Raw genomic sequence first — 14350 nt, 5'->3', positions numbered from 1 at the left:
ATTAATGAAAAGAGAAAAGTGAATTGGCTTGGGATATGACCAGAAACTGCTGTTCTCTGCATTGTTCTTAAAAAGGAACACCAAAAGCAACAACATACTTAGAGCTGATAGGACCATGTATCCAAAATACAGCATTTCATTGATTGTCAGGTCAGACTTCCATCTGTCACTTCATTGGATTATGGGTACCTCCAATAAAACATTAGAAGGAAAAATAACAAGGTCACTGCATGATGATTAATTTAGGTCTGTTTTAGATTAATTACTAATGTGTTTTACAACTGGATGGAAGTGTATATATGAGATTTTGATGAGATCACATTTTTTACATATCTCTGAGAATAAAAAACATTACCAGGAGAGAGAAAAGAGGGGAAATATGAAAGCTAAAAAAACTGAGGGATTTTACTTTTTTATGTGGTCACAAACTCCTGAACTAAACTGATGACCAGCTTCTGTCTGATGATTAAAACTATAGTGTTGGTGCACATATGTAAAACATGAGCTGTCAGAAGAAGGAGATCAAATAAATTAGATCAACTTTGGGAGAAGTACTTAGAATAAAAACGTACAACACGTTCTGCGTGTCTTCAGAGTCGAACACACCTAAGGCATCCCTGGCAACGACACGTAAAGTCATGCGCACACCTCTTGAAAACAATTCTTTGATGATGACGTCATCGCTTTGCGTCACACTAAAAGCATACACACGAGAGGCGCGGATGAAAATGTCACTGATAGCATAACTCATAACCATTGAAACAACTAACCCAATATTTCTGTCTTTTGTGAAGCTGCGAATACGATTTATCTTCAACAAAAAAAAATGGCTCAAGATCATTTTAACGTTTCTCGCAGTTATTCAGAGATGACAGAGGAATCACGTTACCTGTTTGTGACAGAGGAGCCAGAAATACTCAGGCCAGATGAGCTTCGACGAACAGTTTATGAGAACGACATTATGGACCATTCAAGGACGCTTGATTTAGAGTTACGGGTGCTGAGGACAGAGGTGAGAGCCTACAAAAAACAGAGGAAAGACCTTCATAAACTGCTTAGCCAGTGGAGGGAGCTAAACTCCAACTTGGAGGTTAAGGAACAGGAGCTAGCCAGACTGTGGGAGTCAGTCTGTGAAATCCCAGACCTTAAGGAAGAACTAGCCCAAGTCTCAAACCTTTTGTCCCTGGAAAAAAGTGTAAGGGAGAAAAATGAAACTTACATAAGAGAATTAGAGGAGGACATATCGGCTCTGAGCCAGGAGGAAAAAAGAAAGAGTGCTGGGCTGGACCGGCTTCAATCCCTGACAGAGAAACACAGAACTGCGAATGAAAACCTATGGGCAGAGCTTGATGCTCTGCAGGGAAATGAGAAAATCATGAATGAGAAGTACAAAAATCTCACTGATAAGGTGGCCCACCTTGAAAATCTGAGAGAGGGAAATGAAGGAGAGATTGAACGTCTGAGAGCAGCAGTGCACGATCTTCAGTGCCAAGTGGAGGACGCTCAGCAACTTATCTTAAATAAAGATGAGCTAATAGCAAAGAAAGACCAGGAAATAGCTTATAACCAGCAAGTGATGGAGAAGTATTGTATGGTCACAGACGATACAAAACCATCACTTCATGGTCTTAAAAACCACACAAGGCAGGTGGAGGATCCAGAGGAGCAGAGAGATGAAAGCCTACAGGAGACTGCAGCTGCAGCAGTGTGTGACCAAGTAATGGAGGCTCAACAAAATGACAGTGATAAAGTTGAGCTCCTACAAAAGCTGGCTGAACATGAACAGCTGACAGAGAAACTGCAGACAGAGAACAAAAACCTGTTTGTAACAGTGCAGGATCTGCAGGAAAGTAATAACTCTCTGAGTGATCAGTGTAAGACCATCAGTGCTGAGTTAGTCCTGCTTAAATCACAGACAGAGAAAAAACAGGCAGAGAATGAAAACCTGCGGGCAGCAGATTGATGCTCTGCAGGGAAATGAGAAAATCATAAATGAGAAGAACAAAAATCTCACTGATAAGGTGGCCCACCTTGAAAATCTGAGAGAGGGAAATGAAGGAGAAATTGAACATCTGAGAGCAGCAGTGCACGATCTTCAGTGCCAAGCAGAAGATACTCAGCAACTTATCTTAAATAAAGATGAGCTAATAGCAAAGAAAGACCAGGAAACTGCTATTAAAGTGCAAGTGATCAGCGATATGGAACAATCACTCCATGAGCTTAAGAACCAGATGAGGAAAGAAAGGGAAGAGCTATTACAGAAGTCAGCTGAATGTGAACACCTGACAGAAAAACTGCAGACAGAGAACAAAAACCTGTTGGCAACAGTGCAGGATCTGCAGGAAAGTAATAACTCTCTGAGTGATCAGTGTGAGACCATCAGTGCTGAGTTAGTCTTGCTTGAATCTCAGACAGAGAAAAAACTGGCAGAGAATGAAAACCTATGGGCAGAGATTGATGCTCTGCAGGGAAATGAGAAAATCATAAATGAGAAGTACAAAAATCTCACTGATAAGGTGGCCCACCTTGAAAATCTGAGAGAGGGAAATGAAGGAGAGATTGAACGTCTGAGAGCAGCAGTGCACGATCTTCAGTGCCAAGCAGAGGATACTCAGCAACTTATCTTGAATAAAGATGAGCTAATAGCAAAGAAAGACCAGGAAATAGCTTATAATCAGCAAGTGATGGAGAAGTATTGTATGGTCACAGACGATACAAAACCATCACTTCATGGTCTTAAAAACCACACAAGGCAGGTGGAGGATCCAGAGGAGCAGAGAGATGAAAGCCTACAGGAGACTGCAGCTGCAGCAGTGTGTGACCAAGTAATGGAGGCTCAACAAAATGACAGTGATAAAGTTGAGCTCCTACAAAAGCTGGCTGAACATGAACAGCTGACAGAGAAACTGCAGACAGAGAACAAAAACCTGTTTGTAACAGTGCAGGATCTGCAGGAAAGTAATAACTCTCTGAGTGATCAGTGTAAAACCATCAGTGCTGAGTTAGTCCTGCTTGAATCTCAGACAGAGAAACTGCAGACAGAGAACAAAAACCTGTTGGCAACAGTGCAGGATCTGCAGGAAAGTAATAACTCTCTGAGTGATCAGTGTAAAACCATCAGTGCTGAGTTCGTCCTGCTTGAATCACAGACAGAGAAAAAACAGGCAGAGAATGAAAACCTGCGGGCAGAGATTGATGCTCTGCAGGGAAATGAGAAAATCATAAATGAGAAGAACAAAAATCTCACTGATAAGGTGGCCCACCTTGAAAATCTGAGAGAGGGAAATGAAGGAGAAATTGAACATCTGAGAGCAGCAGTGCACGATCTTCAGTGCCAAGCAGAAGATACTCAGCAACTTATCTTAAATAAAGATGAGCTAATAGCAAAGAAAGACCAGGAAACTGCTATTAAAGTGCAAGTGATCAGCGATATGGAACAATCACTCCATGAGCTTAAGAACCAGATGAGGAAAGAAAGGGAAGAGCTATTACAGAAGTCAGCTGAATGTGAACACCTGACAGAAAAACTGCAGACAGAGAACAAAAACCTGTTGGCAACAGTGCAGGATCTGCAGGAAAGTAATAACTCTCTGAGTGATCAGTGTGAGACCATCAGTGCTGAGTTCGTCCTGCTTGAATCTCAGACAGAGAAAAAACTGGCGGAAAATGAAAACCTGTGGGCACAGATTGATGCTCTGCAGGAAAATGAGAGAGTCATAAATGAGAAGAACAAAAACCTCACAGATGAAGTAGAGAGGAATCAAAGAGAAATTGAACATCTGACGGCAGCAGTGCGTAATCTTCAGTGCCAAGTAAAAGTGGCTCAGGAAGACCACAGTGATAAAGATGAGGTAACACAGAAGCTGAGTCATGTGGAATCTCTGCTGGAGGTAAAACAGGCAGAGATCACAAAGTTAAGGACAGCACTGCATGATCTTCAGGAAAAGGAAGAGTTTATGAATGAGCAGAATAACGTAGTTACAGCTGATCTGGCCCGACTTGAGTCTTTGAGAGAAAAACAGATTGAGGAGACTAAAAACCTGAAGGAAACTGTGCAAGATCTTCAGTATCAAGTAGAGGATGCTGAGCAGCAAATCCTGACTAAAGATGAGCAAATTACAAAGCTAAACATGGAAATTGGTTATAAACAGGGAACCATAGAGGAGTATTGTACACTCACAGCTGAAATGAGACAATCAATCCGTGATCTTAAGGATCAGCTGACAATGAAGCAGGAGGAGGACATACTGGATGGCACACAGAATTTCAGAGAGGAATCTAGGGCTTGTGCTGAACATACAGAACAACTGGAAATATTTGAGGAGGCCAGAGATCAGACCCTACAAGATACTCCTACAGAACCCCAACAGTTGGAGGTTCCTTCTACAGAACCCCAACAGCTGGAGGTTCCTTCTACAGAACCTCAACAGCTGGAGGTTCCTTCTACAGAACCTCAACAGTTGGAGACTTCCTCTGCAGAACCTCAGTGGCGTCGCTGTGCTAAATGGCTACTGAAAGCAGGTTTGCATATAGGCATTAGCACTGTGGGTATCCTTATTCCTGCAGCTATCCTGACTGCCCAAGTGAGTGCCAACTGCTGTACAGATCCTAACTACTGGCAATGTGTCTGCCACCTACTAGAGCCCTACTGCAACATCCAACAAGTACATCATCCCTTTTAAACAAAACAGACAACGTGAGCTAACACCAACACCAAAGCACACTGGCACGGTCTTCCCGTGCCTGCCTGGGTTTCCTCCGGGTGCTCCGGTTTCTTCCCACAATTGTAGGTAAGCTTAATTGGTTTGTCTCTATATGTCAGCCCTGCGATGACATATAGACAAACCCTCAACTTGCCCATTGAATGGTACACATTCTGAAAAAAAAAAAAAAATCAATAAAAAAAATAAAGTCAAAAAATAAATTTTGAAGTGGAATTGATTCTGTAAGGTAAATTTGAAATTATACACACATGTAAAATATGATTTAAAACTGCTCAAAAAGGTGGGAGTGGTAAGAATGGTTTAGAAAAGAGTAAAAAGGTAATGATATATTGTAGTGGTTGGCAAAATAAAGATGAAACAGAGCAGACATGAGAAAATATGGTACAAATTTGCAAATGCAGTATCTTTTATTTGTGGCACAATGTATACTATGTGAAGCTGAGGTAGGTGACAAAACATTTGTCATCTATTATTCATTAGTACTGTGATGATGATGGAGTTAATTGTATAGAGTTTGAGTTTTAAACTACAGGAACTTTTTAACATTAAAAACTAGTGTCATAACATTAGACTCCCCTCCCAAAAAAGGTGGTAGTAGTAGTACTGGTAAGAGTACAAAGGTAATTATATATTATGGTTTACAAAATAAAGATGAAAAGGGGCAGACGTGAGAAAATATGATGCAAATAATGCAGTATCTTTTATAGTATAGTATCTTGTATAGTGCAATGGATGAGACAAGTGTGGAGGGCCTGAAGTTGATCAGTGTCTTATGGAATGGCCATGCATGTCATTTTTTAACTAAATTATTTTCTGTCAGGTTGAGCGTAAGTTGCGCTTTGCAAGAGCTGCTCAACCACCTGTTCCAAAAAAATATAAATAAATAAAACGTCTGATGTCAGACCATACCTGTTTGAGTTTATACAGTGATTGTTTATTTAATGTTAAATGGATTGTCTGTGCTGAAACATTGCAAAGTTTTTGCTATTTTCAACCTGCATTTGATAATTAGATGTCCACCACATAGCCTAATACTGTTTACATTTTTTAGACTAGTCTATTTTTTTTAATTATTATTCAAAACTTATTATAATTTGTAGGATTATTAGCATGTGTAGTGAGGTTACGTGGTAGTAATAGCTCACCATGTAGGATTCGCAGTGGACAAAACCAAGTGTCTACTAAGCGGGGGTCCTGTTTGATAGTTCACTTTTATTTCCTGCTGACTAAAACAGACCTGGGCATATGCTGCTCCTTGGCTGGGGCGGCTGTGGCTCAGAAGGTAGAGCAGTCGCCCACCAATTAGAAGGTTGGTGGTTCGAGTCCCGGCTCCTCCAGTCCACATGCCGAAGTATCCTTGGGCAAGATACTTAACCCTACATTGCCTCCGGTGTGTGTATAGAAAAAGCACTTTGTATAGAACATGTGCTGTGTGAATGGTGAAAAAAAAGTGTGAGTTTGAAAAGACTAGAAAAGTGCTATATAAGTACAGTCCCTTGACTGGCCCCTGTACGGTCAATGGAATTTGAAGTAGATTTTTTTTTTTTTTTCAAATTAAGTACATACGTCCGTTCAGGCGTATGCGTGTGCGTGCATGTACATGCTCTTACGCATTAGCTAACAGACATAAAATGCGAGTTAGCTGGTAGCCTCCAAAGTTGTCAGCTCATGCTAAAAAAAGAAATATTGATACAGAATGTAAAGTTTTTAACAAGAGTTCTAAGTATTTATTTACTGAGGTCAAAGGTGAACCTGTGTGCTTAGTTTGTGGAGAACAGACCGCTGTGTTTAAAGATTACAATCTGAAGCGCAATTACAAGACTAAACACGCTGAGAAATGCAAGAACTTGGCCGATGCAGAGCAGGAATGGACATCTGAAGCTTTGTGAGTGAAGCTGCAAACGCAACAAGGACTTTTTACCAAGCTTTACACATCCAGAAATGGAGCGGTCAAGACCAGTTTTGTGATATCTCATAAGATCGCAAAAAAACAGGACACCATTCTCTGATGGGGAGTTTACTAAAGAGGGTTTGGTGAGGGAAACCACATAATATCTCTGGAAAACCTCCAGGTCCTGACAACATACCTGCTCGTGTACTGAGACTGTGCAGAGGAACTCACCGATGTCTTTACTGACATCTTCAACATCTCTCTGAATCAGGCTGTTGTCCCCACATGCTTCAAAGCCACCACCATCATCCCGGTCCCAAAGAAGTCATCTCCCCGCTGCTTCAGTGACTACCACCCAGTAACACTTACCCCCATCCTCATGAAGTGCTTTGAGCGGCTGGTCATGCAGCATATAAAGCCGCAAAGCCCTCTGTATTGCGGGTGATATCACCTACCCATCACAAACCTTCTTCAGTCTGCTGCCATCAGGGAGGAGACTGCGGAGTCTCCTGAATATTTATTGAACTGTTGTTGTATTGTAGATGTTTTATTTTTATTTCTATTTTTTATTATTGCTCTCTAAATATCTTTTTATATATTTTTTCTACTTTTAGGTTCACCTTGCGGCACTGTGGGTCCAAGAGCAACAAAATTTCAATCCTCTGTATGTGCGTACATATGGCAGAATTGACAATAAAAGCTGACTTTGACTTTGAGTAAATGATTATTGTCATGTTATCTCTTGAAATAAACAGACTAGCACTTGCACCACTGTAAAATGTAAACCAGCCTGGTTCCTTGTTGAGCTTTAGAGCTGTGTCCATTCTCAGAGGACTGATTTCCTGCTCTTCTAAGGGAACATCCACCACCTCCTCCTTTAAAATCACATCCACCAACTTTAGCAAGAAAGAAGCTGAGGAAACATGGAATCTTAACAGATCCAGCAATGTGTTTATGTGAACCGAGGACAGATGAAAAGCACAGTTGCTTACTATACACATGAACGCCATATGAGAGTCCGCTGTGTTGATATGGGTGACCGTTGCTTCCTCCTCAGTCACAAGCTGTGTTTGGTTTTGTAGGGACAATAGCTGTCCACTTTTTTGGCAAAAAACAAAATTAGTCGCCACGCTTGTGTATCCTTCATAACACTGTGTGTTTTTGATGCTCGCTATTAAGTAGGCAGTGACTGTTTATGTTCAGTTGTGACTATCACCAGTTGACACGCGGTGGCCAGCCGCGAATAGGTGTAAAGGATGATCTGCTGCTTTCAGGAAAGAACAGGGTTCGAGTCCCGGGCTATCCAAAGAAACGTTCTGCGTTTTCCTCACAGCACGTTGCTACAGGATGTCTTCATAATATACAAGACATAATTATTACAAATTAGTGTACAGCTGAGTATATTTTGGTGTGGTATTTGGTGTGATTATTTTATTTTCTATTTCTATCGCTACCTGCATGAAATAGTCACAGTCACAGCAATGCTTTCAAGATACTTTATTGAAAAACAAGCTGAATTCTTCATCATTACACACATAAAATCAACACTGACATGCCTAAATACATCATATATAAAACAAACGGACAGTAGATAGAATTTACTAGTGAATATACAATCCAGTGTATCATAAACAAATCATAAACAAGCAAACATTCTCTGGTTCCAGCTCCTCAACTCTGAGGATTTGTAGTTTTTCTCAGCTTTCTATTATCTGAAACTGAATACTGTAACAGTATGTGTTGGCATCCTGGTGAAAGCAGAATCCTTGCTCCTCACTCTGATCGACTCTTCCTGAAAGTCACCCTCATCCTTCCTGGGAAGAAGCGGACAGTCGTCTTCATTTCCTGTGCACAGCAAAACACCCTTATTATTATTATTACTATTATTTACTACAAATGTAATCAAACTTTACATTAATTTGCATTCTTATTAACTAGGTAACTGTATTTGATATTACACTGACTAGATGAAAAATGCACACTAAGTTACTGTTCTGTGCAGTACGGTGCTGTACTGTGTAGTACTGTGTAGTACTGCACTGTACTGTATTGTGCAGTATGATGCAGTATTGGTCTGATTATTTTACTCACTTATGCTATTACCACCCACATAAAAGCAGTTACATTAATACTGCCAAGACATTTTATTAAAAAACAAGCAGAATTCTGAATTGTAATATATAAAACAAATAAACAATAAATGGAATTTACAGTAAATCTTTTATCTATACCGCTTATCCGTTGAGGGGGGCCGGAGTGAGCTTATCCCAGCTGACACTGGGTGAGAGGCGGGGTACACCCTGTACAGACTGCCAGTCCATCACAGGGCCAACATATAGACAAACAACCATTCACACCACATTCATGACCTACTTGCCAGAATTACCAGACTTAGCCCTGACGACGGTATATATGTGAGGGTGTGATTGAAGGTGGACCGTTGGCGGTTACTTCTCAGCAACCTATCTGCCCCCTATAAAACGCAGACTGCTGAAATTCTGCCCAGGTCATCTCCTTGGCCATGCCCTGTTCCTCATAGAGGGAAAAGACTCTGGAGGGGCAGTAAATGTACTTCCCTGGCACCCCAGGAAAACCAGTTTGAATATGCGGACTATCAGGGCCTTGCTTAAGTGGCTGGTGACAGAACCCGCACAGGTGGCCTGCTGGCAGCTGCACTGTTGACTTCCTTTTTGCCCTTTCCTCTGCCACCTTCTTCCACTCTGCCCCCCTCTTTCTGGCTGCCTAACGCTCCCGCTCAAAAAAAAAAAAAAAAGAAGAGCCAGAAAATTCCTCAAAGGACATCCTGGGGTTAGTGAGGTCGTCTTCTGCGTAGGTCTTAAACACCTTAGTTGAGCAGTTAAAGTACACTACTCACAATAAGTTAGGGATATTGTGAGAGACTCAGTGGATGTCATACATACGGTGTTTGTTTCACTTCAGGGATTTTTGGGATAGGGAGGCAATTGTATTGGGGTGATAGACACACCTCATTTTGTGTTTTCCTCGTAATGGTCTCACTGTGTACAGTGTGTACAGGAGTGGAGCCCCACGAGTGACAGACTGCAACGATGACAAGTACCTAAGGACCTATGCACTCAGGCTTCATTAAGCAACTGCCACACAGCTGCAGGCCCGTTTACAAGATGTGAGGGGTACTAGGGTTTCCAGACAAACCATTCGCAACCGACTCCACCGCTTTGGCTTGAATGCCAGACGACTGTTGCAGGTGACTCCACTGACACCAAGACACCGCCGTGAACGTTTGCAGTGGGCGCAAGACCATGTGACCTGGACAATGCAGCAGTGGTCTACCATCCTGTTCACTGATGAGTGTCAGGCTCAAACACTGCACGTTCTTACCTCAGAGACATCATAGAACCCATCATCATCCCCCAATTCCGCCAGCACACCCCCAACTTTCTGTTCATGGATGATGATGCTCCACCACATTGTGCCAGAATTGTCACAGCTCGACTTCAGGAAGTCAGAGTGCCTCATATGGTATGGCCAGCAATGTCCCCTGACCTGAACCCCATAGAGCACGTCTGGGACCAGCTGAAGCAGAGACTGGATGATCGTACCCCACCCCCACGTGACCTGGCAGAACTGCGTGTAGCACTTGTTAAAGAGTGGAAAGCATTGCCTCAGAACAACATCATGAGGCTAGTAAAGAGCATGAGACGTCGCTGTCAAGATGTCATTGCGGCAAATGGTGGAAACACCCTCGACTGACATTGTCAATTTTTGTTATTTGTGGCTATCCTTCTTATTGTCTAAATTTTTGGGGTAATAAATATTAAATTAATGAAAATGGTGTTTCTTCTCATTCATTATTAGTAATATCAAAGGGAACTTTTACTTATTTCATTAAAATTCAGACCAAATAGGAAAAGCACTCATGTAAATAACAATATCCCTAACTTATTGTGAGTAGTGTACTTAACTGTTTTGGACTGATTAAAAAAATGAATTGAAGAGCTATTGTCAGCATACCATGACTTTGGCTAAACAGTTCCTGGTCAGCTTCCTCTTCTGCAGCTGTGGCTGCTGCTGCTGTTTTTCCAGGATCTCTGTTGCAATCCTCTCCACAGTCGCTCGGGTCAGTGACTCCTCCTGGGGGAAGCCACAGGTGGAAGGCTGAGAAAGGCAGGAGAGTTGTGACAGACACACTGACTGTTTGGCTGCCTGTGGTCAAACTATAGCTGCTGTGTCTCCAAAACCTTCTCAGAGCTGGTGTTCAGGGAGGAGCTTGTGTTTTTTTAATTTTGCCAGATGCTTTATGCATCTTGAGATGTGTTGGCATGTGGTGGGATGGAGAAGGTTGTTGGGCTCAGTGCACACCCTCTGCATCGACACGCATCAGAAGATCTTTAGCACCACGGTACTTAACCAGAAGACCATCAGTAGTGGCTCTCATGGGTTCTGTGCACCAGCTATGGTCCAGGACTTGAATAAGGCCTCCTGTCTTAATGGGTCCAGTGCGTGTGGCTTGAGGAGAGGAGGATGTATGGCAAATCAGAATCAGAACATTATATATTTGGCCTGTGTAAAGATTTTTTGGAATTACAAATGAATGATTCAGTTTGTCCCATTCAACATCTTGAATTTTTCTGTAGTTTTTACATTTTGCATAAACTAGTTACATTATGATAATTATTCTTAATGGAAAAATATTCATGATTATCATTAATACTAATCAGTGTCGAGTGTGTTGTGAACTGTGATGCAAATTCAATTACCTGTATCCATTAAGGACTGAGTCTCTGTTTTGGCTGTGGTTATCCAGGGAGGCTGGGAAGACAGGATCATCCTGAGCTGTGCTACTAGTCTCCTGGAATACAGCATCAAATATAGTGATTTAGTCAGTTTGTCTGTCAGTCAGTGATCGATGTTGAGTGATCAGTCTGGATTACCTGAGTCTGTTGGACCTGCAGTAGCGGGGTAGTGATGGACTTCATGCGGTGCAGAGAGGACTGCTGCCATGTCACAGTTCAGAGGAACAGGACGACAGCCTGGCTCAGCATACTGAAGGCCAAAATGTTCCCCTGTGTCCCTGTTTGAGACCTGCAGGGTGGGATATTTTGCTTTCCCAGTCACTTCTACTGAACACCTGTTCAGTTCAGTCATCGGTAGAGGGTCAAAGACTGATGGCAGCTCCACACCAGGCTGCTTCATGTCCACCAGCCTCTGGAAGTTCCAGCGCACCACTCCTGTCATGGTCTGGGCCTGAAAAGGTTCACTGGACACCCACTTGCCACCCACTTTGCCTGGTGAAAGTGGAATCCCTCCTGCTGAGAGGTGCCTCTCACAGGGATCCAAATAGGAACAGCACCCCCTTTACCCTTGATGTAATGCCACCGTATCTATAAAGGATCCCTTCCCCCACCACAGGAACGCTCAGGCAGCCTCTCAGGATGTGGACACGTTGAATCCTCCACACTTTCAGCATGGAGGGCTTAAAAAAGGTGCAAGCCATTCACGTCCTTAGCCTGGTAGAAGTGATGGAGGACATCCTCTACTTTCTGCAGCAGCTCTCTGGGCTGTGGCACCTTTGTCCTACAGTGTTCTCTTATATGCTGCTTGGTGGGATTTACAGGAAAGATTCCACAAAAGGTGTACACCTCCTTGAGATTCTGCAGATCACCCTGGTCCACCACAACAAACGCTGCTGACATGAACTGGCAGAAAGAGCTGTACAGAGGGTGATGCTCTGAGACACACTCTCTGGTAATGTGCCGCATGCAGTGAAACAAGTCTAACTTTACGGATGTGTCCTTGTTAAATTTGCTCCTTGAAGCACTGTTGTTAACCAGGTGTCCAGAGGTCACCTCTGCCACAATAACCTCTGTGGTCCTCCAGCAGTCCCACAAGAGGTGCTCCTGAGCTCCAGGGTTGAGGACCTTGAAGGCAGTGCAGCAGTCCCTACAACATTAAAAAGAAATGTAGTTACAGCTGGAAAATATCTTTGAGCGCGTTGACATAAGTGTATCTTATCTTATTCTAGTATTTACTATGTCAAACTTTGTCAAGTCCAGTAAGTTAATAAAAAAGTTTTGAGTTGAAACTTGTTCTTTTTACCTGTCCACCCACTGGTAGTTTGCCTTCTCTACTCCAGCAGCAGTGTAGCATTGAGACAGACCCTCATACATGGGATAAAGGGACCAGTCGCCCTCTGACTGCAGTATCACCCAGGACATGATCATCCAGTTGTCATTCATTATGGCATACGAGGACTTTTCTTGCCACTTTGCAGGTATGATCTGACCTGAGGGCCCAGCCAAATGTCCCTTGCAGCAACAGAGAGCTGCTCTTGCCGCTGACATTCCTAAATCAGGGAGTCGACCAGGTAGTGTGAGGAAATAGATACTCCACACCAGCCATCAGCATCGGAGTATCTACCAAAGGAGCAGGGGTGTTTGACTGACTGAGGAGCCCAGTGATAGTCTCTCACTTCGGTCAGCTGCTTTGCCATGTCTTCAGGTGATCTGCCACTGCGCCTCAGCTCATCCATCACAGATTCCTCACATATAAAAAGGCCATCCTTTTTATATGTGAGGAAAGCTGGCACGATGTTAGTAAAATGCTTTGGCAGCTCCTCCAGTCACTGGGGCTTGTCAGTATACCAGTACTTCTTGCAAATCTTGCAGGTCTGCCTCAATGCTAAAATGTAGTACTGGCCACTGATGCCAATAATTACTCTCGTACCTTCCTACGCCAGAAGAAGCTACCTACAGCCATGAAGACAGAGCAAGATGTTATTGTTCCTAAGCCTCTCTGTGATCATATGCTCTGGCTTCCAAATGAAAAATGGATGCAGTTGAAAGTATTTTGGTGATGGCAGGTCAGAGATTGAGCCTATGAGCTCAGACTGAGGTGGAAAACACCACAGAGACAGCATGTTCATGGGGTGATGTATGGGATGTGACCCTGGCCATAGCCCCAGCACCTCCATCTCATATAGTATATTTTCTGCTGGTGGGAGCAGTTCTACTGGGCAACGTCCTGATCTTAGGTTGGGACAGAGGAAGTTGGCTGGTGTGGAGTCACAGAAGGGACAGAGGTTGCAAGGTGCATAACAGGAGGGGGTGGACAAGGTAAAGCTGTAAAACACAAACAAAATAAAGCACAACAGTACATACACAATAAGAGAAACAGAAAGACACCTCAATATTAGTGACTGGAATGGTTAAAACAATATCACACACATTCCATACCTTCATCATGGACCATGTCCTCCTGTGGCTCCACAGGGGCAACACTCTGTGATGATGAATCCAGGATGGTGAGATACAAACAGGAGAAGCATGTGCGATATCCATGTTACAAAACTGAACATGTGCTTACATTTTCTCTCTCATAGCATTTAAGAAAAGAAAAAAAAACGTCAGGAAGAGGTGGGGCTGCTGTTATCCCGGGCCTTAAAGAATGCTGGGATTTTGGCTCTCTGTATGCTATGAAAAAATGTTCCAACCAAAGTTAAGAAAAGATTTTGACTTGTCAGAAAGAAACTGATATTCATGTGAGATACACTGATAGTATAAGAGGACTACTTATGTGAAAATGCCATGTATCCCCAGCTGTGAGGCAATGGCCAGCAGCTGAGGGGGTACTGGCAAGAAACAATCACAGTGGGGTTTCACACATGTATCTTATGGAATAATCAACATGTTGTTTACAAGAATAAGACCTTATTTTTTAAAGATTGGTACGATCAGGGGGTTATGTTTGTTTTTGA

The 14350-nt window shown here is 42.8% G+C and overlaps 1 protein-coding gene and 1 long non-coding RNA gene across 2 annotated transcripts; one reads left to right on the top strand and one right to left on the bottom strand.

Moving 5' to 3' along the window:
• The first annotated feature begins 2198 nt into the window (after window positions 1-2198).
• On the top strand, window positions 2199-7060 carry LOC108875422 (paramyosin-like). Its single transcript, XM_018664360.2, has 2 exons — window positions 2199-4583; window positions 6887-7060. The coding sequence occupies exons 1-2, from the start codon at window positions 2199-2201 to the stop codon at window positions 7058-7060; spliced, it is 2559 nt and encodes an 852-aa protein (XP_018519876.2).
• Window positions 7061-8062: 1002 nt separating this feature from the next.
• Window positions 8063-14153, bottom strand: LOC127142891 (uncharacterized). Its single transcript, XR_007813999.1, has 5 exons — window positions 12694-14153; window positions 11529-12537; window positions 11355-11446; window positions 10609-11103; window positions 8063-8460 (listed from the first exon to the last, which is right to left on the bottom strand). It is a non-coding gene; the product is annotated as an uncharacterized LOC127142891 (long non-coding RNA).
• Between the last annotated feature and the right edge of the window lie 197 nt (window positions 14154-14350).

Source organism: Lates calcarifer, linkage group LG10, assembly GCF_001640805.2.
Source record: "Lates calcarifer isolate ASB-BC8 linkage group LG10, TLL_Latcal_v3, whole genome shotgun sequence".
NCBI classification, from domain to species: Eukaryota; Metazoa; Chordata; class Actinopteri; family Centropomidae; genus Lates; species Lates calcarifer.
This window is presented reverse-complemented; position numbering and strand designations above follow the sequence as displayed.

Bases quoted from the DNA above. Each gene is read 5' to 3' on its own strand.
- LOC108875422 (XM_018664360.2), top strand. From the start codon at position 2,199: ATGGAACAATCACTCCATGAGCTTAAGAACCAGATGAGGAAAGAAAGG. The intron at 4,584-6,886 runs GTGAGTGCCAAC...TCTCTGAATCAG, and splicing joins CAGCTATCCTGACTGCCCAA to GCTGTTGTCCCCACATGCTT.